General features: G+C 39.5%; 1 protein-coding gene across 1 annotated transcript; it reads left to right on the top strand.

The window, feature by feature from the left end:
- Positions 1–3,605: 3,605 nt before the first annotated feature.
- Positions 3,606–22,439, top strand: STEAP4 (STEAP4 metalloreductase). Its single transcript, XM_030445283.1, has 5 exons — positions 3,606–3,766; positions 18,377–18,832; positions 19,798–20,325; positions 20,931–21,095; positions 22,128–22,439. Exons 2-5 carry the CDS (start codon positions 18,377–18,379, stop codon positions 22,395–22,397), a joined length of 1,419 nt encoding a protein of 472 aa, XP_030301143.1. The 5' UTR covers positions 3,606–3,766; the 3' UTR covers positions 22,398–22,439.
- Positions 22,440–24,641: the final 2,202 nt, after the last annotated feature.

Genomic DNA, 24,641 nt, shown 5'->3' with positions numbered 1-24,641 from the left:
CCCAGGTCTAGAGGAAGTTCTGGGAGATGACCAGCAGCCCAGAGAAGTCTTTCAAAGACTGCAGGGGACAGAAGAGGGTTGCAATCACAGCAAAGTCCTTAGTGATGATGGAGGACACTCTCTATATCAGACTGCCAGCTCTGGGGACAGTGTTTGCAGGAACTGAAGGAGGGAGATTTGGACCCAGCTACATGTACAGAGCAGTAGTCATGCCCTTCCTCCTCCACAGACAGAAGGACCTGGACACCAACCCTAGATGTATGCAAACCAACCAGAACCTGTTGCATTCTCTCTCCTGATCCTGGCCAGTGTCATGGTGCAGGGTGCAGGCTGCTGAAGCAGGACCACAGCAGGAACAGGACTAACAGCCTGATTATCTATGCCCTTGCCTGAAGGCCAGGACAGAGAAGCCCTGTCTGCCCCTGGGACTTCTATGACATCCTTGCCTGGGGCCCATTCCATGCTGGGGCCAGTTTTCATTTCAGCATCACTCAGTCATTGAAGCACCAGAAGTTCCCAGGGCACCAGATGAAGTCTATGCAAGCACAATGCATCTGTGCGTGTATTTCTGCATGGTCTTTGAGTATGTTTTCCATTGTTTTATTGAACTGAGCAAGAGAGGCTGGAATAAGCTCCTCTAAAAACTTAATTCCCTTCTTAATCTCATGTATGCTGAATGGTTATCAAGTATACTATGTGTACTAGGTCAACAAAAGTAAATTTTACAGATTACAGCCTTCTGGAGTTCTTTCGTCAGAGGCAGATAGTAATAGTTGGTAAGGCTCCCTCGGGGAAAGGAGAATAATTGTTTTGGAATACTAACACAAAGCAAGCACAAATCAGGACATCCTCTCATGACTCAGGTTTTCTTCTGTTTTTCTGCAAACTCACTAGATACAGCCTTTACCATGGCCACACTATGTAGGATACACCTTACTCTCTTTCTAAACAGAATTGCTGAGCTGAAACTCATGTGCAAGATGTCCCTGACCTTTACTCTATACATTTGAATCCTGAAACTATTCACACGTATGCTTTGGAAGATCTTTTCCAGTTGTACTGTCAAGTTCACAATTCTTATATTTTCAGGCTAAATTTAATCTTGCGTTCATTATAGGAATTGTTTTCTGAAGTATCTCCAGCTCAATAAGTACTATTGCAATAAGAGTGATGTACAGATATCTCTCTGGATTTTGTTCCATTGTCAAATGCCCTGGAAATCCTGCTTGCAATTTCAAGGTTATGTTGAAGCTGCAAGTCACACTCCGTAACTGAAAAATAATGAAAAATAACCACTGGCTAGGCTCTGTTTGGTAATTCCTTATGATTTATAATCAGTTTCAAATAGCAGTGGCCTTCAGTAAATAAAAATGTATGGGTTTGTTTATTTCCATGACTAAGATTAAATCTTTTTTTTTCTCCTCTGAGTATCCCTAAGTTTTGTTAACTCATAAACTACCATGATCACTTTTTTGTCACATGCTGTTTAAAAGGACTACATCAACATATGCCCCCAAATCCTCCATGACTGATTTACTCTCAGGTCTGAAATAACTAATTAATATCTTCTTTTTCTTAATTTTTTCAATAACTACATGCAAGATCATTGTGACAGCACTCTCAAGAAGATACATTAGGTACATATTTCTCTTTACAATTCAGGACCCCAGTAGTGCTGGAGAACACAATTTGATTAATATTTTCTGGCAACTTACTAAATTCTGTGCTAATTTTTCTTCAAGTTTGTTATTATTTGTGTTACATAGCATTTACAGTGCTGTTTGGCCACCTTCAGCCCAGAAGAACAGTTTCTTTCCAAGAAAGAAACTTGTTTTTCATCAGATCTAAATGTCATCTGTATCAATCTTACTAACCTGAAAGGCATGATAAAATTTGTCACATTTTTCCTCAGGTGCCAAATGTAGCCTAAATAGACATCTCTTTCAGTTCCTCCAGTCATCCAAGAGCAATAACACTATCCAGTTCCTTCTCAAAGCATGGCCTTACAATACACAGGTCTTGCACAGGTGAGAGAATTGCTGGGCATTTCTACTGTTTCCTGCATTATTTAATATTCATGAGATATTAATCCACTTGGAAATGGCTTCTGATTCTCAGATGTTTTTCTCATGTTCTTACACAGGATCTAAATACTTATATCACCCTGATATTCTCAAGGGCACAGCTCTCACCCTTCTTTTCCATCTCCTATGAATTTGTACATTTATTTCTCATACCCTTTCTGCTGAGTTAGCCTTGTATTTAAGCTGTGCAAGTCAACTGGCTTCCTTTCTACTTCCAAGAAGTTTTAATTTAAATGTAGTAACACTATTTTGGCAGTATGCTAGTTTAAGGGTCAGCTGAAAATTAATAACACACTTTTTCACCACATGTATCTCCACTGACTTGGTGCCATTTTCTTCTGCAAGAAATCCTAAGCCAGTTCATTTGCTTTGCCCATGACATACAAAACTTGCTGAGTCTTGCAAGCTCTTCCAAAGTGGTATCACCTTTTTCAGTTCCTGGATCTTTTCCAGAGGTTTGGCCATCACACTGGCTTCTGCTTTTTGGCACAAGTCACAGGTCACATGGGCTGTTCCTGTCCTAAACTTCAGAAAGGGTCTGATCTCTTCTCTACAATGTAAGATTTAAAATATAGTTTCTTCAGACCTAGTGCAGTCAGATTGTTCTGAATGAAACGTCTTGTCCTTTCTCTTTTTTAAGGATTACTTCCATGTCTTATGTTCTCTATGCCTTTTGTTTCTCAGTGTGCTTTCCTAGCTAGTTTCCAGTAAGTCTTCAAAAACAAGCTGTCATAAATTTATCTCTTAAAAAATTTCTTCCTCTTTATTGGCAGTCATTGCTTGCAGATCTAGAGTGCAATATTATTTAAATCCCCTTAAATTCATTTTCCAAACTTCCTATAAAATCTCAGTGCCAGTGGGACTGTCATAGCTTCTTTCTCCTGTCTGGAGTATGATCCAGACCAGTGATCTCTTGATGCTTAAGGCATCTGTTTTGAATCATGTCTCATTCCAAACAGATGTGTAACAGCAAGACATTTGCATCCTACCAGAGGCTTATCCCGTAAAGACTAATTTCTCAATATGTATCCATAGCGGGCTCTGGCTCTGCAGGATCACCATAGCTGCTAAGAATATCTAGAGAATATCAGAGATTAGGTACTTCTAACTATCTCCATGCAAAATTCCTTTCATCTCCATGTGACATTCTTGCTGTCCCTACCCACAGCTGGAATGGCAGGGGAGAACCATGACCAAAAAAAAACCAAAAAACCAAAAAAAACCAAAAAAACCCAGCTGTCCTTCCAGGCAAATAGCTGCTGTCTTGTTTCTGCAACATTCTTGTCTTCTGCAGTTCTCAGGTTAGTCTTTCAAGAATGGGAGAACACAGCCAAACCCTAGTTCTGGATGCTAGCCAAGGGGCAAGTCAGCACCAGCATGACAAAAGCAACCACAGCTTCACCTCAGCTGCAAATACAAGTGCTGGGACTTTCCCTGAGACTGACGGGAAGTTCTTTCACTCGGCACAGACAAGGCTTGCAACATCCCCCTGTCTTGCCCTCCCCTGGGTGCTTGCCCTGGCTTCCACTAAAGATAAATAGCAGTGGGACTGTCAGGGTTTCTGCTCCAGGCAATAGGACCTCTCTGCAGCTTCTGAGGCCTCTCTCCCCCCAGCACAAACAGCATCCCAGCTGGGAAAGCATCGGCTTGCCTAGAGGGACTGCAGCAGGTTGATCACACAGGTGAGCTTTTTGCAGAGGAGATACAGGTTGCTCTCACTTCTGCAGCTAGGAATGGGAAACAGAGCAGCCAAAGAACCTGAGAAGGTCAGGTGGGCTTGAACTTAAATTTTTAAGTCTCCTGGTAAAATTTTACCCCAGCCTTTCTCCCTTCTAAAAAAAAAAACAAAACCAAAACAGAAAACCATGTCGCCTTGTTTTGTACTGACGTTATACAACCTATTAGTCATCAAGAGCTGAAGCAAGGAAGCACTGAGACATAGGAAAGGGTTTGTATCTGTAAAGTTAGGAAAAACTGGAACTTCTTATTAGTCAATTGGTATTCAGAAAGCTTACATAGCAGATAGCAAGTTTATTTAATCTTTCAGTGGTGTTTGCTACAGTTACAGAAGTGGAGAAAGCTCTGCAAATCAGGATTGGTCAGTGAATTTTAAATGATGAAGCTAGAAAGTGAATTTTCTTTCCTAAGCCAGAGCCAAATTTCTGCTTTGAATTTCAGTAGCAAGTACAGGTACTCCAAGGGTGTTTGATTTACCCTGAATCATAAGTTGTCCTGAATAACTGTTGCAGGTAAGGATTCTTTTCACATCTGGATTCATGAGTATTTCATGTTTCCTCTTCCCTTTCAAGCAGCATACCAATTTTAATCTTGTTTCATGCTTTATGAGCAAGGGGCTTCATTGCTGCAGAAATAAATTGATATTTCTTAAATATTGTCTTATACTAGCTCCACATTATTAATTCTTAAAACATGTGCAGCTGTCAGAACTGTTCTTCAGTTTTGATATAGCAAAATTTCATATCCCCTCTAAATCTGCAACACAAACTGTCACTCAGACTATAGGCCAATAGGCCAATTTTTTAAGACTGTTGAGGCTTTATAAAATGATGAAATTAGTGGAAAATGATGATTTTTTTTTCTTAGGATGTGGCTTTCCAGAAGCTCCTAGATTTTTTAATAGCAATGTTTTAGACTAGGGTGAAGTAGTACTGTAACTACATACCAAAATAGTCCAACAGTCATTGAGAAATCAAGCATCCCTGTACTTTCTTTCTCCATATGGGAGTTTTCTTGTACAAATACATTAAGCATTTCTCATATTTGTACAGTTGTAGGCAGATGGCATGTTTGGTTTTAAGTTACTTAGTTAGAGGCAGAAATGATGACTGGATAAGTGGTCTCCATTGTGTTGAGAAATTATTAGCAAAGTATGTTGTCTACATTTGTGCTTCATTTCAGAGCAGGAGCTCACTTGAGAACTGACTCTGCTGCTCTCCATCACATACCATGTTGAGTTTCACATCACAGAGCAGGCTGGGCACATGCAATCTTGGCTGCTCTTGGGTGAAACAAAGCAATCCCACCACTAATGGAAATTAAGCTCATAGCACTAGACCAGGGCTAGTCCAAAATGAAGACTCCAGCAATGTACCTAACAATGTGCTCAGAACCAGCTTTTTTCTACCTATAAGCCAAATCCCTCAAAAACACAGACAGCAGCTGAAACTGTCAGGCAGAGTAGTTATAATCTGCATATTTTAAGGCCTCTTTCACTGCTTCTCAGTCTATTTTTATTAAAACCTGTTTATTTGGTAACTGCAAGATTTGAGCCAACCTATTCTCTCATTTCATTCTTAATTACAGGGCTAGCAGAGTGAAACTGCATAATTTTAAACATTTAATATTCTGTGGGACATTTTATAGATGATGGCGTTTTGACTAGATTTTTATTCTATTTTTATTTGAACATATATTGACTTTGATTTTTGAAAGCTGTATTTTTGGGAAGAAAACATTGGGATAGGTATTTGAATGTCACATTCGCAGATGCTTATTGCAGTTGGGATGTGGGGTATTTTTGACACTGCATGTTCTGGGGAAAAAAAAAAAAAGTGAAAAAGTGGGGTTTTTTCCTCCTTTAACGTCATGATTTAGACCCACATAGTCTCTTCTTTTTCAAAATTTCTCCAATAGGTATTCCCCTTAGTGAAAGTATGGCCAATGAAATAGAAAATCCATTTCCTTAATGCTGTAGATGGGGCTGTGAGAAATGGGTGAACTCTCAAATGCCCTTGTGAAGCACTCTCTGCGCTGTGCCCACAGCTCTCTCCTCACCCTCTCCTGCCATGGTTTGAGCCGGATCCTCCTGCAGGGCTGCAGTGGGTGGCAGCTGGGGCAGGCACAGGTTGTATCTCTGCTTCTTGGAAACAGAAGAGGAGCAGGAATAGCTGCCAGCAAAAGCATTATTTAGGGGACTGACAAAGCTGCCTCCCAGCCTCATAGATACTGCTGAGCACAGCCCTGGAGATGCAATTGCAAAAAAGGCTTCAAGCTGTCTTTGCTTTACTAAACTATTCAGGGATCCCTCTCCTGGTGGAATTCCTAGAGGAATGCTCTGATTTGGTGGTGGTGGTGTCCTGGAGGCACAGGGTCAGGCTACCAGGTTCAGAGCCTCTCTTCATGTGCTTGGCTGAGCAGCTTTATGTGTTGTGTTGGCAAAGTGCCACAGATCACCCTGGTTCAGAGGCAAGGCTAGGTCTAAACTTCCCCTGGAAGATGAAGATCCCGTGGCTTGCTTAGGAAAACATGAAATTAAGATTAAATCAGGAGTGAGGACAGGTTTTCAGCTCTGGATGATTTCCCTCCGTATGATTTTTCCTAGGTGTGGCAGCCTCACCAAGACAAATCTGAATGTGCAGGAAAAGTATTTCCATAAATAACATGATATCCCATGAAAATGAGGACATTAATAAAATTAATTTGAATTCTACAACCTGGAATGCACCAGAGCTTCATATAAATTGGCACTTCAAAGGTGCTTAATTATAATAATCTGCTACAAACTGCTTGATCAATGGTGGAAGCAGCTTAGCCATCCACTTCAGACAAGTTACATCACCTGAGGACTGAGATCAAAGTGGTTTACTGTCACCAGTCTATTAGTGATACCAACTATGTGAGCAAGTTTCTGTAGGCCTCTATATAAACAAGCCTTAGGTGTTAAGAAATTTAGGTGAGAGTTTGATTGCCAAAGAGCAAAACACCATCTGGCATTACTAGAGCACAGGAATGTTTGACAAAGGATTTATCTGGGGTAGTTTCATGCAACAAGGACTGTGAGGGCAGGAAATATGTAAAAAGACATCAGTACTCACAAGTGGATAATTATGCAATAGTAGTAATAGCATAAAACAGTAATGCAAGAAAATGTTGCTTTGTTGTTGTGGGTTTTTTCCCAGAAAATCCAGTTTTTCATTTTGTATTGCATTTCCTTGCTGAAGCTGCAAGAGAGGGCTATCCTACAGGAGGGAATTATTTTGTCCAATTAGGTAATTACAAAAGCAGCACAAGTCTTTTTTTGTACCTCCTGGTACCCTCTTATTTCCTTTTCAACAAGATTTAGGAAGAATACTTTGGCTTTTCATTTGTCTCTGCTCCAATATCATTCCCCAATTATCCACCTTTTCCTTCACTCCCATTGCATAGATAGGGTCTGGCGTGCACCTTTCTTGCTTATTGCCTGGTCTTGAAGTGCAGAACCAGGAGGATACCTTCTGCCTTGACCCTGCAGAGTTCACAGGAACAGTAGATATCCAAGTGCCTTTGACTTGGACCCAGGAGCAAGCAGAGGACAGAAAACAGGGTGACCTCTTCCTGAAGGCTGCAGCTTCTGTGTAAATAGCAGAGGTTTGTAAGAGATCTTATGTAAGGTTTCCTGTGTTCCTCTTGCAGTGGACCATGGCATAGGATAAGGCTGGATGCCCTGTGCTGAACCACAGTGGCAACACTGTGCTTCAAAAGCAAATAGTTCCCAGGCAATTCCCTGGCAGAGAGGATTCATTCCTGCCAATGCCTGGGCTAAGAGCCAAGGTAATGACCCAGAGCTGCACACACCCATCCTGCTTGCCAGGTTAGGGAATTACCAGCAGCACCTTGGGAATCTGCAAAACATGAGCTGAACTCAAGGAGAGATCTGGATGAAGAAAAATAGCAAAATGAGATATTTTCATTTCTCAGTCTAGGACGCTGCCCTGAACAGTTCTGCAATTTATTACTAATATCAGATTAAAAACATGTTTTTAAATTCAAGCTTCTCAGCAGCTAATTTTCAAAGCCTCTTGCTTACATTGTTGCTTTAGGAGTCCAGAAATCATTGCGTCAACAGCAAGGTGTAATTCATCCACCTTAAGAAAGAACAAATCTTTCCTAGATGAAAAATGCAGCAACATTTAAAACTATCTCTTTTTCTTTTTTATTCTTTCCTTTCTTTCTTTTTACTTTTTTCTTTTCTTTTTTTTTTTTTTTTTTGTGAGGAACATGATTTTTTTCCAAAAATATCAGTGTGCATCTTGTCCTGAAAGCTATGTCTCTGCAAATGCCACTTGACTGCATTCAAGTACGACAGGAAAGTATCCAAGTCCATGTAAAAGAAAGACAGGAAACCAAGAAAAGCAAGTGAATACATTTAATGTACATGTACATGTACATGGGTAATAAGGGACCTGATAAAGTTAAGCCGATCCATGGTTAAATCAGTGGATAACTGATAATGTGCATTTAAACACATTTTAGCATATAGGGCTTTGTAAGCAAGTGCACAAATTAATGAACTTTCCATAATATCTGCTAAGCCTCATTCCAGATGTGTTGCAAATCCGTGTATATTTGTTTTGCCAAGAAAATTTTATATTCATGCTTCTTTTTCTTAAAACTTTCATCATACTCAGATTTCTGAGTGTAGGAGCAGGTGTTATGCAGCAAAGGGGCTTCATTTTCTTCCCACTTGTGCCAGCCTGGGCCAAAAGTAAGATAACTGTTAATCAACAATTACCTTATTGTAAATGGGAAGAGAGCTAAGCTGTCAGGCACTTCTATAGCTCATTATAAATACGAGCCTTGAGCTCCTGCATTTTTAGAGTTCTGAAGGTCTGGTGGTTTGGTTTTGGTTGGTTGTTGGTGTAATGCCAGCTCCTTCCAGTCTCAATGTATCTTCCTGATGGGCTTCTCAGTAAATGCACCCCAAGTAACACCCCTGGCCTTGTCCTCTCTGCCTTTTGGCAGTCCACACTGACAGTGGGTCACAACTGCAGAGCCCTTTCTCCCTTGTTTCCTTTCCTTTTAGTGGTACAGACATGCATAGCAGGGATGTACATCAAAAATTTTTTAGGGTGTCCATTATTTTAGACTGAATTCTGTGGGATGTGCAATTTCTCTGATCATGTAGGGGCTTGTGGGGAGAGAGGGCTCCGTTTTCCTTATGTTGCCTGAAAACAGGCAGCTGAATACCTCACAGAAAAGTCCTGACAAATTAACTCCTGTAACTATATACATTTAAAAGACCTAAAAATCCAGGAGAAGAAATGTTACAGGAGTCGTCTTCTGTGATTGGGAACAGCTGCAATCAGCACTTGAAATCAAGCAAGAAACACAAACCCCTCAGAAGCCAAGGTTCATTATTTCTAGTGTTATTTTTCAGGGAGGCAGAGCCAGTTGTTAATGTCCCAAAACGGCAGATTAGAGATGCTCAGAAGAATAGCTGCACAGTAAGGGAAGGGGTCAGCAGGAATCCAGGAGGTGCCTCTCCATGCCCAGTGGACCTGAGAACGTGTCTTTCAAGGTCTCAGGCCGTCTCCTGGGCCTGAATGTAGTGCCCCTTGGGCTGTAGGCAGGTCTGTCTCTCCTTCTCACCCTTGCTGACCTTCAGGTGTCTTATGAAATATTTTCATTCTCTTTGCAGTTGACTAGGCTGGATTAAAGCTTAATACCTACACCTTTCAGAATAGTACAGCAGCCCTGAAAAGACTGAAGAAATTACTCAAGTTGTAGCTGGTCTTACATGTTTATGAGAGCAGCTGGAGGTGGTGAGATTTCCAGCCCTCTCAGTACTTTGCTATGATTTAGGCAACATTAAGCACATCTATTTAGGCCTATACTTCATCTGTTTGAAGAGCCTCCAGGCAGCTTTAGTGTTCTCCTGATAAAAAGTGAAGATGTGGGAAATGCAATGTCCTCTGTAGCAGGATTTATTGGTTCAAACAATTACTTCTTATCAGCTTTGTCAAAACTTGGAGCCTAGGATTTTCTGCTCAGAAGAACAGCAGATATTAATTTGCTTGAAAGAAAATGCATAAATAATTCGTTGTAATATGTTTGTTAGGAGCTATTCTGTTATTTCCTTTATGTGTTTAAGTACTGGATTAATCATGGGAGAGTAGTTTAGCCTCATGGTTTTCAGTTTTAGGTGTATCAAGCAAAAGAAAATGCAGTTTAGAATTTAGGGCAGATTTGGTTCTATAGCTGTCAGCTTATAAGAAATAGTATTTCTAATACAGTGGTTTCTTTCTCTCTCTGTAGGAATGGTAAAACGAAATTTTAAGTAAATGAGACTGCCTAAGAGCAGTGTACATGTCTTTCTGAGGAGAGATTTTAAATCACATTTCGTTTGTTTTGCAAGCTACAGCAGGATTAGTAAATATTATGGCCATCTGAAACAGTTCCTAAAGATAGTTCCAAGGCTGCAGTATCACATATAGAAGAATGAAGTATCAATTACTCCCTTTTTCTATTATGTTTAATGGCCTGCTATATGTAATTTCAGTGAATTAGGGCACTTTTTTCTAATATAAACCTTTTGATCATAGATGACAACACAAAGCAGGATTCCCATTTACTAAACAAAAAGAAAACCAAACAAAAACACAAACAAACAAACAACAACAATATAGTTGGGGATGACTTCTTCTTGCCAGTACATGCAATACACAGTATGACAATAATAAGATATAACTTGAAATGAGAATTCTTGAAAGAAATTCTTTAACTTTAGAGAACTGGACAGCATGGGAAACTAAAAATTACCCATGAATCAAGTATAACTACAAAAAAGAAATAAAATGTACTCATTTATTTATTTGGTTGAAGTTCACCATGCCCATCCACAAGTATCCAGAGCTGAAAGTAAAAAAATGAAAAAAGATACTTAACATGAAAAAACAAAAAACAAACCAAACCAAAACAAAAAAGCCCTCCTGCCACTTCCATTGCCTTTGATACTTGTGATTGGTGGCACTGTTCTTCATTGCCAGTAGTTTGAGTACATACCATTAGCTTGGTGACAAAGCCCCATGGTTCCCATGGGAGCAGCCCACCCATGACTGAGAAGGATGTGTGTTTATCAGGTAAGCAGGGATCAGGTGTACACAGAGGAAGAAGGGAAAGCAAACCTGATTGAACCTGCTTGGTTTGTTCAAAGGGGCATGAGGAAGGTCTGCAAGAGATGGGACACCTCCAAAGGGTTTATTTTCACCAGTTAGACCATAAATGCCAATTCAAGACCAGTCTACAGTTGTTCAGCAGGATTAAGATACGTAATCATGTCAAGTCAAACAGCATACTGGCCTTTCTCTCCCCAGTGATGGTGAGAATCAAGTTTCAAAGTCTTTTGGAAGAAACAGGCTCTGAATTGCGTTTGGTCACAAGTTGCAATGTGCTCATCCCTGCCTGTGTGGTTCAAATTTTGAAAACAAGTTATTGAATCCATGTGAAGAGCTGCATGTTTTCAGGTGCTTACTGACCAGAGAGGTACAGAGCTTTGTCTGAAAAAGACCTTTACCAGAGACTTGAGACCATGGATACTATGTGAGACTCTTGGACTGATCTCTGCTGTAATGACAATGAGAGACTTAGGAACAAAGAAAACAGAAACAGGATTCCCTCTGCATTAAAAGAGCAGTGGAGTTAAGGTGAGATGTAAGAAGTCAAGTCAACAGGTTAAAATGAGTTCTACAGGAGGGAATAGTCTGAACCCAAACCACTTATCCCATATGTCCATGTTTTACTTCTGTAAAAGCAGAATTCAACACCAAAGGTTAGTGAACCTGAGGGAAGAATTAACTTCGTCATGCAGCAGGATGCTAGGATGTTACCAGAGTTCAGCTGTGCAATGGACTAAATTGAACAAGCTTGAAAGTGCCAAGCTAAGTGTCATAGAAAAATAACCCTTTTGAAAACTGGAGAAATTAGCTCTTTCTAGAAAGGTGAATCTAGAAAACAAACTGCTCATATGAATATTCTAGTACCTGCATGACTGGAATATGCAGTTAATACTGTTATCATGATTAATGTATAACCATATATAAATTCACACAGATGAATCTATCCTCAGCATGCTGCATAATCATCCAAATTTATTATGTCAGGACCTTTATTTGCCTCCAGAATGTCAACTAGAACAATGGGAAGCTGTTCCAGAGAGGACACGCTCATGCCAAGTGCTGTTTATTATTTCACAGTGGAACACAGCCTCTGCTGTTATGTTCAAGGGAGCAGCAGTCAAAGGATTTAGTTTACACAGGAAGAGGCCCTTTGTGGGCCTTCATTCTTTAAAGTTAGGATCCCATAATATTTGTTCTGCATGTAAACTTTATTACTACTTTTGGGATTATAATTTTTACAATGATATTAAACAGAAAATAATTTGACATTTGTTGTAAATCTTGAAAAGTAGTTCTTTCCTTAGACAACACCATAACCTACCTGTGGTTATAACACAACTATTAACCATATATTGTGGTTATGACCACCTACCTGTACTGGTCTTTAACTCCCTTCTTATTCTACTTATAAACCTTTCTTTTACATGGCTAGGGATCCAATTCCTGGTAATGTTTTGGGAATTTATCTTCTCATAGTGCTCATATCCTGCTTCATCTTCTAAACTTTTGTGCTGAATAAAAATATAAAATAATATGGACTCAATAGAAGGTTTTAGACACTGAAATATGAGTAAATGCAGAGGTTCTGTCATCACTGGGAACCACCACAGGCCACGAGATGAGAGCAAGTGCTCAAAAATCGATTTGTCCACCTACCAGAATAATAAGCAGAGTATACTGGATTCAGAAGGTGGGGAGGTGATAGAAGTACAATTTGGGAGGGAAATTAATTCAGAAGATTTGGCAGCTCCTTAGAGAAACTATGTTAAAAACAGAGACAAGAAAACTGGAATGCAGAGCAAGGACTGCAATAAACCAGTGGTGTGGCTGGAGCTGTGAGTTCTTCAGAAACTTCAGACCCCAGCAGCATACATAAATCCAAATCTATGGACAAGCTCAGACGAATTGTACTAACATGCTGATAAGATTTGAAAAGTCACAGCACAAAAATAAATCTAATTAGTATGGTACCTCTAGAATAACAAGAAGTTTCCTGTAAAAACATAAACTGTTAAAAGAAAATCAAGGAGAGAATTGATCCACTACTCAACTGAGAGAAAGCTATTGACTAATGACTCCAAGAAAACCAGCTCTGAAATGCCTATTTTGCTTTTTCTTTACTGGAAGAGTCAACCATAATAACAGGGTTTATATCAGTAGCAGAGAGCTGAAAATTCTAGCTAGATGATAGAAAAAAGAGATTAGGCTGTGCTCAAGGTGAGTTAAATGACCTGAGATCAGTGAGGCTGATGGAATTCACCTCACATTGTTCAGGGCATAACTGAAGCATTTCCACAGCCATCAATAACAATCTTTAAGAACTGTGTGAAAGAGGTAACATTTTAAAAGACTGGAAAGGCAAGAATAACAGCTATCTTCAAAAGCAAGAAGAAAGAGGAGGTGTAGAATTATGGTCCAATCCACTTAACTACAATTCTCAAGCAAATAGAGGAAGAAATAGAAGATAAGAAAGAAACAGGTTATAGACATATGGATTAATCAAGAACAAATCATTCCAAACCAGCCTCATTTCCTCTTTTAACAGGATAAAAGGCCTTGTGAATGACAGAGGCTATACAACTTGACATGAGTGAAGTTTTTAGTATGGCAAGTGTTAGACAAGGTTTTCAAAGTATAATAGGATAATGCAGCCTAGTTTAGATTAATATAAGGTAGATTCTGCAGAACTATTGGAAGGATCATTTTCCTTCTTTCAGTTAATCACTGTCAAAATGGAAGTCCACATTTACAGTAGATATACAAGGGCTTTCTCCTGGAAAAAGTCCTGTTTCAGAATTTCATCAAATGGAGTAGATGCCAGAATAGACACTATGCTTATCAAAGCTGTCAATCTGACAAAGTGGAAAAGGGGTGCAAGCACATTAAAGGACAGGCTTAGAAATCAAAACAACCTTTACAAATTGAAGCTACAATTTGAAAAAATATGGTGATATTCAACAGGGACAAGTGCACAACACAGCTCTAAGTCAAAAAACACCACAGAAACAGGGATGAAGCAAGCAGCAAGGGAGCCACCCAATTAAAGGACTGGGTCTAACAGGATGCATTTACAGTAGGATTTCAGTTCTGATTGGACATAGAAGCAGAGCACCGCTTTTCAAGCTTCACTTTACACCACAGAGAGTTCTTTTAGGGCATATGAAACTAGATTTCTTTCCATGAAAGCTGAGCCAGACATGCTTTAGGTGTACCCCAATGCACTGCAGCTGCTAATGTGCACTCAGGCTGCAATACTAGACCAAAGCTACTGGAAATCTCTGACACATGGATAGTCTGAACATCAAGTCCAGCTACTTCACTCCCCATCATGGCTTTCAGTTGCCACACCCCACTTGTTAAAGTACTCAGAGCCTCAATGCATCACAAGCTGACTATGAATCAGCTGTGTTGGAAATGAGAGAAGTGTGACAGCAGGATGATATGTTGTCCATGAGGCAAGTGAAGCAATCCTTTTCTATCTGGTAAGATCTTAGCAAAAGTACTGCATCAGTTTTAGCACCATACTTTTAATTAAAAATTGGAGCAGTTTAGCCGAGAAAGATCAGAAGACAGCATGAGAAAGATGACTACTCAGAAGCATGAGTTGCAGGGGAAGATCTGGAGTTGTTTTATCTAGAAAAGAAAAGGGTGAAATGGTAACAACTTTTGTCTCCAACAACTGCTGCTGAAAAGAGGTGGATAAATTGACACCTGTGTCTACTGTGGAGGAGGTGATTTTGATTACACATAGGAAAATCTGCCTATTAGTATGGTTGAGAAAGCAGTAAGTGAGGAAAATGTCAGGTTCCACAATACAGGGTGGTTTTACAAACAGGTTAGATAAACATGCATCTGTCAGACTTGTTTTAAACATAGTTCTTCCTGCTTTAGGGAGGGAGACAGACTAGATAATCTCTTCAGATTGTTACCAGAATTATTTGTTTTGCTTCTTTTTAAAATGTAAATAGTAAAATGTAAATAGTAAAATATAAATAGTAAAATTCCACCATCCTGCTCCTTTTGTCTTGCCTTTCTAACTTTTGAATCATTCCAAAGACCTCCCATCTGCCATTTCATGTTACATCTTTCTGATCTTTCCATTATCCATCCCAGTCTACATCAGTCACATCTTTGTCTTTCTGCTTTTGGCACTGTACTTCATCTGTAGCACTGCTAAGAAATCCCTCCTTTCTCCCATGTGCAAAGCAATGTGCCTGTCTTCATTCAAATTCCTGCATAATCAAAGTATTTACACATCACTGCTGAACTAAACATTGCACCTTCATTCCGTTTCCCTAGTGTTTATGCAGCAGGTAGAAAAAAAGTCTTGCAGTTAGCTTCCTTTTCCTTTCAGCGCCTCCTTTTATGATTACTGACCAAGTAAAATGAGACATTACCACCATTTTCCTTAAAATAGGATAACTCCATCCTGTATAAGAATACAGCAACAATGCAGAAGAGAAAGGGCACAGTTAATCATTACAGAAGCTTATGTGGATTATTTTACAAATAACAAAAGGCATCAGTAGTGCTCTAATATTCGGGGAATGGATATAAGCAAAAATATTGTGTATGGATATAAATCTCTGTGGCTTTTTCTCAGATAATATGCAGCTATATATATAAAAGAACAGATAATGTTTGCAACATGTTTTTTTGCTGGTATTTCTGCTTTGCTCTGGTGCTTTAATTGCACTCAGCATGACCTATGGGCATGGAGCAGACCCCCACTGCCACCAGCTGCTTACTGAGACCCCAGTGTCAGCCTTAGGGCTGGTTTCTCAAGCACCAGACTGGCCTTGTGTCCTTTGTGAGGTATTTCTGCTTCTAATCTTTCACACTGATGCACGACAATAAAACACCTTGTTTTATAGAAAATTAATATCTTCTCACATTGCAGCTATCTCTGTCAGGGACTGTGAGAAGCCATTTTCTCTCTTTTGACTTTATACCCACCTGATTGACATCAGAGGCTGCATTTTCTTCAGACGCACACAGAAAAGCCAAAATTTATCTATGCACAGTCTATGTGCTCATAATCTACTGCCTCATAATCTCCAGAAGTCCACTGCAAAGCCCACAGCCTTGTCTTAGTTCAACAACAGCCAGCTGTCATGAAGGCATGTTGAAGGAAATTAAAAAAAAAAACATTTGATGGTGAAAATTAATTTAATTCCTGTGTCAGAAGGAGTCATGGTCCAGAAGGCCTGGGATTTAAATGCAAACTTGCCGTGTCCTACATGTGATATTCAGAAGCAGCAGATTCACTATTGAATTTATATTAGTTTGACAAGATACTCAATTTCTTACAAAAATCATCTAATATATAATGTATATCATCACAACAGCTATGGGCATCCCTATTTAGTAATTCTTGAAAAGAAAAGGTAAATTCTGCTTCCCTTATTCAAGACAATTGTCTCTCTTTATAAAAATGGTATTAAGCTAAAATAGGCCATCAGTATGAAAGGCACTTTTGACTGTCTTTAGCTTTCTATGGAAAAATATTCATGGCTTTGTACAAGTCCCTTTACATCTTGGGTAGTGCTCCAAGAAACTGTGTTTTGAAGAAAATAATGTTCTTTACATTGATTTTTCTTTTCATCTTCCTCTTTTTCTCTTTTCTGGCAAGATAAGCTCTGAATTCACAACCAAATGAGATGTTCAGTATTAGTGAACAACAGAAGCAATTTATAGATTTATTTCTTGCTGATGGATCCATTTCTATATTACATATTTTTATAATCTCAAACAAAATATAACTTTAACTGAGATACTAAATATTACTTGCTAGCATCCTTTTGAGTTTTGATTTTTTCCAGTTTTCCTTTGAAGAGGAGAGTGATTTGCATAGATCATTCCACAATAAGACTGATTTCTTGAGGGCAAATACAAAAATTTTTAACTGGACAATCATGTTACAAATAAGCTTTAGTTTTCATTGCAGATAGGAGCCTACTTTATAAAAAAGAAAAATTAAGAAAGGAAACATGTGTCTTATTAGATACTGAGATGAAGCATTTATTAATATTACATAGGCAGTTCTTCTGTTCTTTTTGAAATACAGACTATCCTCCAAAAGGAATTTTATAGCTTTAGTCACATCCACATGGGACAATAATAAAGCCCTCAGAGAATTATTTTTAAATATGTCAAAGGACTTTGCATTTGTATGCATGTGTCAGAGCACACAGATATGCAAGAGAGATTCTGATGGGTCATTTTGAGGGTCAGTTTTCATGCTCACTGTGTTCCTTGATGAGGAACCCAAAGCCCAGCTGGGTTGCTGGAAGTGCAGCTTCAGGGTCAACACAAGGCTCCTGTGGGACCTGCAGAGTCACACAGCCCACAGACCCTTGGGCCCTTCTTGGCCTGAATTGATTGGGTCCACCTAATGCATTTTTTTCATGCATTTTTTTTCTGTGAATTGAAAAAATTTAGTTATTCCCCCCAGGACTTGAGTCAGGTCTGCAAATTAATTGGCTGCTCTAAGTATGGAATTGGCAGTCCATGAGAGAGTTCTTCCAAGTTCTCCTGTTGGGGGTCTTCCTTCAGGCTTTAGGTCTTCTGGTCTGAGTTCACCTCTTGTAAAGTGAGGACAACAACCTGAGGGCCCACTGCAAGACCTTTGGAGCAGACTTTTTTCATTCTGTATTTGTATCATGGGTCTCACACTGCAAGTACAGAGCGTACATACTGCTGTGGCATGGATAATACATTAAAGACTTGGAAGCTTTCAGGTAGAGTGATAAAGGATAGATAAAAACCTCAAAGAGAATTTTACCATGAGTACTATATAAATGTCAAAAATAAATGTTCAACATGAAACATTCCAATTCTACTGTCCAAAAGCTTTAAGGGACATTCTTCAGAAAACTGAAGAACAATAATAAAACAAACTGGCACTGACTAGTCATATTAAGGATATACTGAGGACAACAGATAGGTTTGTAGCTATCTTTTTTAGTATCACTTTTCAAGATTTTTACAAAAGACCTTTCAGGTTCTAGTCTGATTGGCAACACACTCCTCTTCAATATTTTTCTATAGCATAAGTAAGCAGAAATTACCCTGAAATGTGTGCAACCGTGGCTCTCTGTGCTCCTGTGTCTTTTCCTTCTGCTTTCCCTTTGAGAGAAGAAAACAGCAACATTTCAGATGAATGTTAAAATCCATAAGATTGATAGAGACAAGGGTGTAGTAAGAGATGGAGAGAACTGTTACTTTAAAACTGTGCAGAAATCATCTGAGTGTGTATTCAGAAGAGTGTGCAGGAAGCGTGTTAAGAGGCAAGAAAACTCTGATATTTATTCTGTACAGCCAGAGTGGATGCTAACTTTTCATTTTCAAGAGACTGATGTTTTGCTTAGTTTCTTCTTACTACTTTTTTTTTAACAGATGAATAAAAATTCTTCCAACATGATGGCTTTGGCTCCTAACACCTCTAACAAAAGAGAGACAGTGTGCATATTTGGAACTGGAGATTTTGGAAGAGCTCTGGGGTATAAAATGCTTCAGGCTGGCTACCCTGTCGTGTATGGAAGCCGGAGCAGACAGACATCCAGCCTGATTCCTAAGGATGCAGAGGTGTTGAGCCACACAGAGGCAGCACAGAAAGCTGCCATCATCATTATAGCAATCCAGAGGCAACACTACAACTTCCTTACACCACTAGCAGAAGTTCTCCATGGGAAAGTCTTGGTGGATATAAGCAACAACTTAAAATTAAACCAGTACCCCGAATCCAACGCAGAGTACTTGGCTCAGCTGGTGCCTGGAGCTAAGGTTGTGAAAGCCTTTAACACCGTGTCAGCCTGGGCCTTGCAGTCAGGCACACTGGATGCAAGCAGGCAGGTAAGAGCAACAGGGGGGCCCTGTGTCACAGGGATTTAGGAATCAGACATATGGGAATTGAATCATACAGGGTTGAGGTGGTATTTTCCCTATAATGACCCATTTCAAATTAAATGTGAGCTCAAATTTACTTTTGCCGTATAATAAGGCATGAAAAGGAATATCTATAGCTTGATAAGGTGTTACTTACTGGGTTTGGAGGCACTAGAGAAGCAAGGAAAGAAAGATAGAAGACCAGGGAGCACTGAACTGGCCATAGAAAGCACCTAAGGACTGCTGTAGGAGCAACTGAAAATTTTGCTCCTATTTATTCCTGTAAAATCTTGTGCTTGCAAACTGCTTGTGGGTCTTCAGTAGAGTATGTCAAGTTTTTGAGGCAAAGCCTTGTACTGTGTCACACATTGTTTTCAGATACAAAATTTTGTCACTTTAAACATTCTCCTTCCCCAGAGAAAAGATTCATGTTCTTAGTTCTGGGACTTGTTGGCCAAGAAAGTATCTGAAGACTATTTTTTGCTTTATAAATTAAGGCCAGCAGGGAAGCCAGTAAGTGTTGCGGGAGGAGCCCTTCTTGCTCCTAGGGCTGATCCTGAGGCCTCGGGGTTTAGCCCATTCCTGGACGATGTCCTAGGGCTGTTCCTGTGGCCTCGGGATCTACCCTTTCTTGCCTGCTCCTGGGGCTCCTCGAGCTGTGGGCTTCTTCATGCTCACTGAAGAGTGAGAGCTCTCTCCGTGGGTGTCAGCTGCTCTCTTATTGGCCCCCTGCTCCTGCACATGCTCAGGAGGGAGGCCAGACACAGGTGAACCCACACCCACTCATCAGTAACTCAGGGCACCTGGTCCTGTCTCACTACAAGTAAGTAGTCTAGAAATTTTCTGCTCATCATCCATATCCAGGTAGGACAGCAGAAGAAAATGTGACAAAAGTCTGTCTAAATAAAACCTATGTTTGTTTTTGTCTGCAGGTGTTTGTCTGTGGAGATGACATGGAAGCTAAACAAATGGTGATGGATATTGTTCGTGCAGTGGGTCTCACTCCACTAGATCAGGGATCCCTCTTGGCTGCTCAGGAAATAGAAAATTACCCTCTGCAGCTCTTTCCAATGTGGAAGTTTCCAATCCTTTTGTCCCTTGGCCTAGTCACATTCTTCTTCTTCTACTGTTTGACTCGTGATGTAATTTACACTTACATTTATGAAAAGAAAAACTTTTCATTCTTTATTGCAATTTCCATCCCAAACCGGATCTGCCCTATATTGGCACTCACCCTTCTTTCCTTGGTTTATCTTCCTGGTGTGCTTGCTGCAATTATTCAGTTATACAGAGGTACCAAATACCGCCGATTCCCAGACTGGCTGGACAAATGGATGCTGTGTAGGAAACAGCTTGGATTAGTAGCCTTGGCATTTGCTTTTCTGCATGCTGTGTACACCCTAATTATCCCAATTCGCTCTTTTGTAAGATGGAGGATCAGCAGCCAAACCATCTCTCAGGTAAGTTTTGCTCTAGATCTTCCTTTCTTCTGGCCCTGTTACAAACACCACCTCCTGCCTTTAGCTTCAGGAATTGATGTGGATGGTCTAATGTCCTTTACAATATGGTTACATTCATGGTCTTTTTGTTCCTTTTAACCAATGGTATATCCAAACATTGTTGACATTATGTTGAGTTGAGGGGATTTCTGGTCACAGTCTTCCTTTTAGATATTTCAAATAGTAAGAAAATAAGCAGGGAAAATGTAAACGTAAGAGTAATTTAAAGACATGTACTTTCCTATTTCTCCTTTAAGGATGACACGTTTTCACCTTAAAAATCACAGATATTTGACTTTTTGACCTTCTTTAACAAGTGAGAAACACATACCTCTCCTCAAGGTCTACAGAAGTGTAAAATATGCACCACAATTCTAGGTACATGGAATCCATATGTAATATAATGTCTTTTCTGCTGTTTCACAGGCATTAAAAGTAAATCTCTGATGATTTCCAGAAAGTACATATATATTATTTATATCCTCATTAACATAAAGGATATTTTTTTCTGCCTATTGATCCTAAAACTGCTATCACTAAGATATACCTGGTCTTCTTTTATTCAGGCACTGAACAATAAAACAGAGCCACTTGACATCACGAATGCATGGATTAGTGACTCTTATTTGGCTTTGGGGATTCTAGGATTTTTTTTATTTGTTCTTCTGGGAATAACATCCTTGCCTTCAGTCAGCAACAGTGTCAACTGGCGAGAATTTCGATTTGTACAGGTAAGAAAAAGACTTATTCAAAAAATCTTCTTCCCTTATTATTTATGACCACAGGCAGGTTTACTGGAGACTTAGGGCTTTCCTGCATTAGTATCTCCAAATGTGATGAGTCCACTATCCACCATCACACAGTGAAAAAAAATCTACACAGCTATACAGTTCACCTGTAAAAAAATAAAGCTGCTCCAATGGATGCTTGTGGTGCAAGTGGGGTTACTGCAGTAACATGAGAAAATCAGGAAGATGTGAGCTCCTAAATGACAAACAGAAAGCTGAAATTGTGGAATTAGCAAATCTTACGATCATAGTAAGTCACAAAATATTTAGCCATTTATTATTTGTTCAGAAGATAATTCAGTTAAAATTGGTGTGAAAAATTACTTTATAACTCCCATCAAGTCATTGCCAGACATCTAAAGAGAATCTGCAGTTTCTGCAGGCTCTAAGAACTGCTGTGCCTATAAACAGGCTGCCCCTGGTAACACGATAATCTCAGCCTCCAGTTTGAAGGAAGCTTGGTGCAAGTGGCTGTGCTGCTGCAGGAGCTGGGCTGGAAGGGAAGGGAAGGGGAGGCAGGGGCAGGGGATATCACTATCAATGAATGGTTTATCAGGGCCAAAAACCTGCACAATATGGTAGTTCTGAATAGATTAGCACTAGAGCATACAGAAGCTTGAAATTCTTCACTGGATTTCAGCTTTTTCTCTGCGTTTTCACAAATATCACAAATATTTTCACCAAGCACTAGGCAGTATGTGTGAGCTAACAAAAACTATCAGGATTGTTGATGGAGAAAAAAAGAAATAACAAAACAAAAACAGCGCAGAATTTTGGTTCAGCAAGATCCATTTGAATGTCATTATTTTTAAAAAAAAGCAGACCCTATAAAACAGTTTCATTTCAGCTGTCTCCAGTTAGTCACAAAGTTGACATATTCCACAGAGCTTAATGTGTCCTGTAAATTGCATATATTCTGCTTAACTTACTGTATTGACCTCTACTTACTTTGTTCTTTCTTTTGTTCTCTCCTAGTCCAAACTGGGATATCTGACACTGATTTTGTGCACAGCACACACATTGGTTTATGGTGGAAAATGGTTCCTGAGCCCATCATCATACAGATGGTATCTTCCAAGTGCCTATATGCTCTCCCTCATTGTTCCATGCATTGTACTGGTTGTTAAATTTGTGCTGATATTTCCTTGCCTAGATAAACCTCTCACAAGAATTCGACAGGGCTGGGAGAGGAATCCCCAATACTCAGAACAGTCCAATTACATCATAAATAAGTCTGCTGTATAATTAGACTAACCTGCAGTATCAAAAAGAAGCAAAAAAAAAAAATGAAGGCACATCAAAATGAAGTCCTGAGCCTCCTTTATCTGGAGAATGAGAGAAAAAGTGAAAAACTTGGCCAGGCCCTGAGTAAAATAAAGCCACCTCAATGACAAGCTTAAAATAAAAATTAAATAAGGTCATTAAGTTCCTGAACCCTAGGGATGCTTTCACACAGGTGTAGGCCCTCTCTTTTGCTCAGTATATTCCCCCTTCCCTGGTCCTTTCAACCCTCGATTCCTAAGACGGGTATGAGAGAGGGAAGTGGTGCTCCATGTCCCTCTCTTGTTCCAAACCTTCTCCAAGGCAGGACAGAACCAGAGTAACCTTTGGTGTTAGATGGCACCTGCTCTTATTCTTAATCCTGCTCATTGGCACTCAGGTATACATGCACCTACACACATCCACATAGATCCCATAGAATATCCTATAGAATAGGTGCAGGATGAGAGCTGGCTGAGGAAGAACTCTCCTCTTTCCAGCATTAGTTTATCCTCCATTAATATCTGATCAAAAAAAGACCTATGGTCATACCTTAGACATAGCTGAGTAAGACTTGTTTGGTTTGTGTACAGGAAGCCTAATGTTCAAATGATACGGGACAAGGATGACTGAATCCATGCCTGTAGTTTTCTACCAGACACCCAGGTGTCAAGGGAATGGAGAAAAGAACAAAATGGCAGAAAGTTGTGAGATGTGTTCACAAGCCTAAGCTTCAAAACTGTAGGCAAAAAGTGGTCAGTAATTTTTTCTATGTAAGCAGTGAGTTGTAAGGAAAGAAACTAAAGGGAAATCCTATATATCGGGGGGTTGTATTATCTGTCATTATTGTATTTCATGAGGAAAATATGTTGATTTTCCAAAATAAATCTTTGAATGCAATATCACATATATTCTATGAAAATATACATAAATTCATCACAATAAAGATTGGGTTTTTTAATAGTGTTGGACTCTGTTATAATTTCTGGAACCAGCTGGTACAATGAAGCTGCTGTTATGCTCAGTTGCACAAAGGTGTTGGAAGGCCTTGGGGCAAGGAATAAATGGGATCAGTCAGCTGCTCAGGCTCCTTGAATGCTCACATAAGCAGATCTTTGCTTAGTCATCAAAGTGGGCTGAGAATGTTGTGGAAAAACAGGATCCAGCTGGGATGGTGACCTCCTTTTAAACTGCAAACAGAGGACCTGACAGTCTTCACATTGGAAACCAAAGAAAAGGCAAAATGTGGTGGGCTTTTTATAGAAAGAGAATTGCTTGCTATCTTTTATCTCTCTGGTGTTCTCCTCCCTGTCCATACAGAAGATAAATACCCACAAACATGAGAGGATGAGCATGCTAACTAGCATAGTTAACTGAACTTTTAAACAAGTTCTATCAAGCATTAAAAGGAAAAAGAAAAAAAAAAAGAAAAAACCCACTAAAAAAACCCTATCTAAAAAAGCCTATCTGAATTATAATTTTCAAAACATTTCGCAGCAATGAAGTGTTTTTAGTTCTGGACTTATATCCTCTTTTCCCACCATCCTCTGGCCCATAAAGGACGTATTTATACTATCTGAAGGAATGGTAAAGGAGTCTGGGATATCAGCAATTGGTGGAACCAGATTTCTTGGAAATAATTCTGGCACCAAGAACACTTACTAACCAGTGCTGGTGCATACATCATGCTGGGCCTATCACTAGCTTATATGCCTACATTAATGTAATACTGGAATTTTCGTTATCTGTCCCATGATGAAGTGGTACTTCATTCCAAACTTCCTTCAAAGATTTTCCACACTAATTCAGCATTATTTACTGCAGAAGGGATCTGGTATGGCCTCAAAGGGCCTAAGTGACAACACTGTTGTGAGGATGCTGATAACACCACTACACAATTCTCTAGAGAAGAAGAGAGGCAGAAGCAGCAGTTAGAGGGAAGGAAAACAAGCTAGAGAGAGAGTGTGCATGTGTCTCTGTGTGTGTGTGTGTATGTAGGTACAAAAGAAAGTGACAGACAGAGCAGAAAATAAGCAGCCACAGCCTGAGTGAATGTGCTCTGGATTTGCTATTTTGGGGCCAAATTCTGATCTCAGTGACAGAGTAATTCCAGATACATATTATAAATAGTAACAGTTCAAGAAACTGATTTAAATTGGGAGGTTTTATTATTTTTAAAGGATTTATTTTGGAGGTTTCTGCCTATCCTCATACATATCTAAAAAATGC

The sequence above is a fragment of the Calypte anna genome, chromosome 2 (assembly GCF_003957555.1).
Source record: "Calypte anna isolate BGI_N300 chromosome 2, bCalAnn1_v1.p, whole genome shotgun sequence".
NCBI classification, from domain to species: Eukaryota; Metazoa; Chordata; class Aves; order Apodiformes; family Trochilidae; genus Calypte; species Calypte anna.
The sequence above is the reverse complement of the archived record's forward strand: the minus strand, read 5'-3'. Positions and strand labels throughout refer to the sequence as shown.

Coding starts and splice junctions, on each gene's coding strand:
- STEAP4 (XM_030445283.1), top strand. CDS start 18,377: ATGAATAAAAATTCTTCCAACATGATGGCTTTGGCTCCTAACACCTCT. Junction 18,833..19,797: donor CACTGGATGCAAGCAGGCAG/GTAAGAGCAACA, acceptor TTTTGTCTGCAG/GTGTTTGTCTGTGGAGATGA. Junction 20,326..20,930: donor GCAGCCAAACCATCTCTCAG/GTAAGTTTTGCT, acceptor TCTTTTATTCAG/GCACTGAACAATAAAACAGA.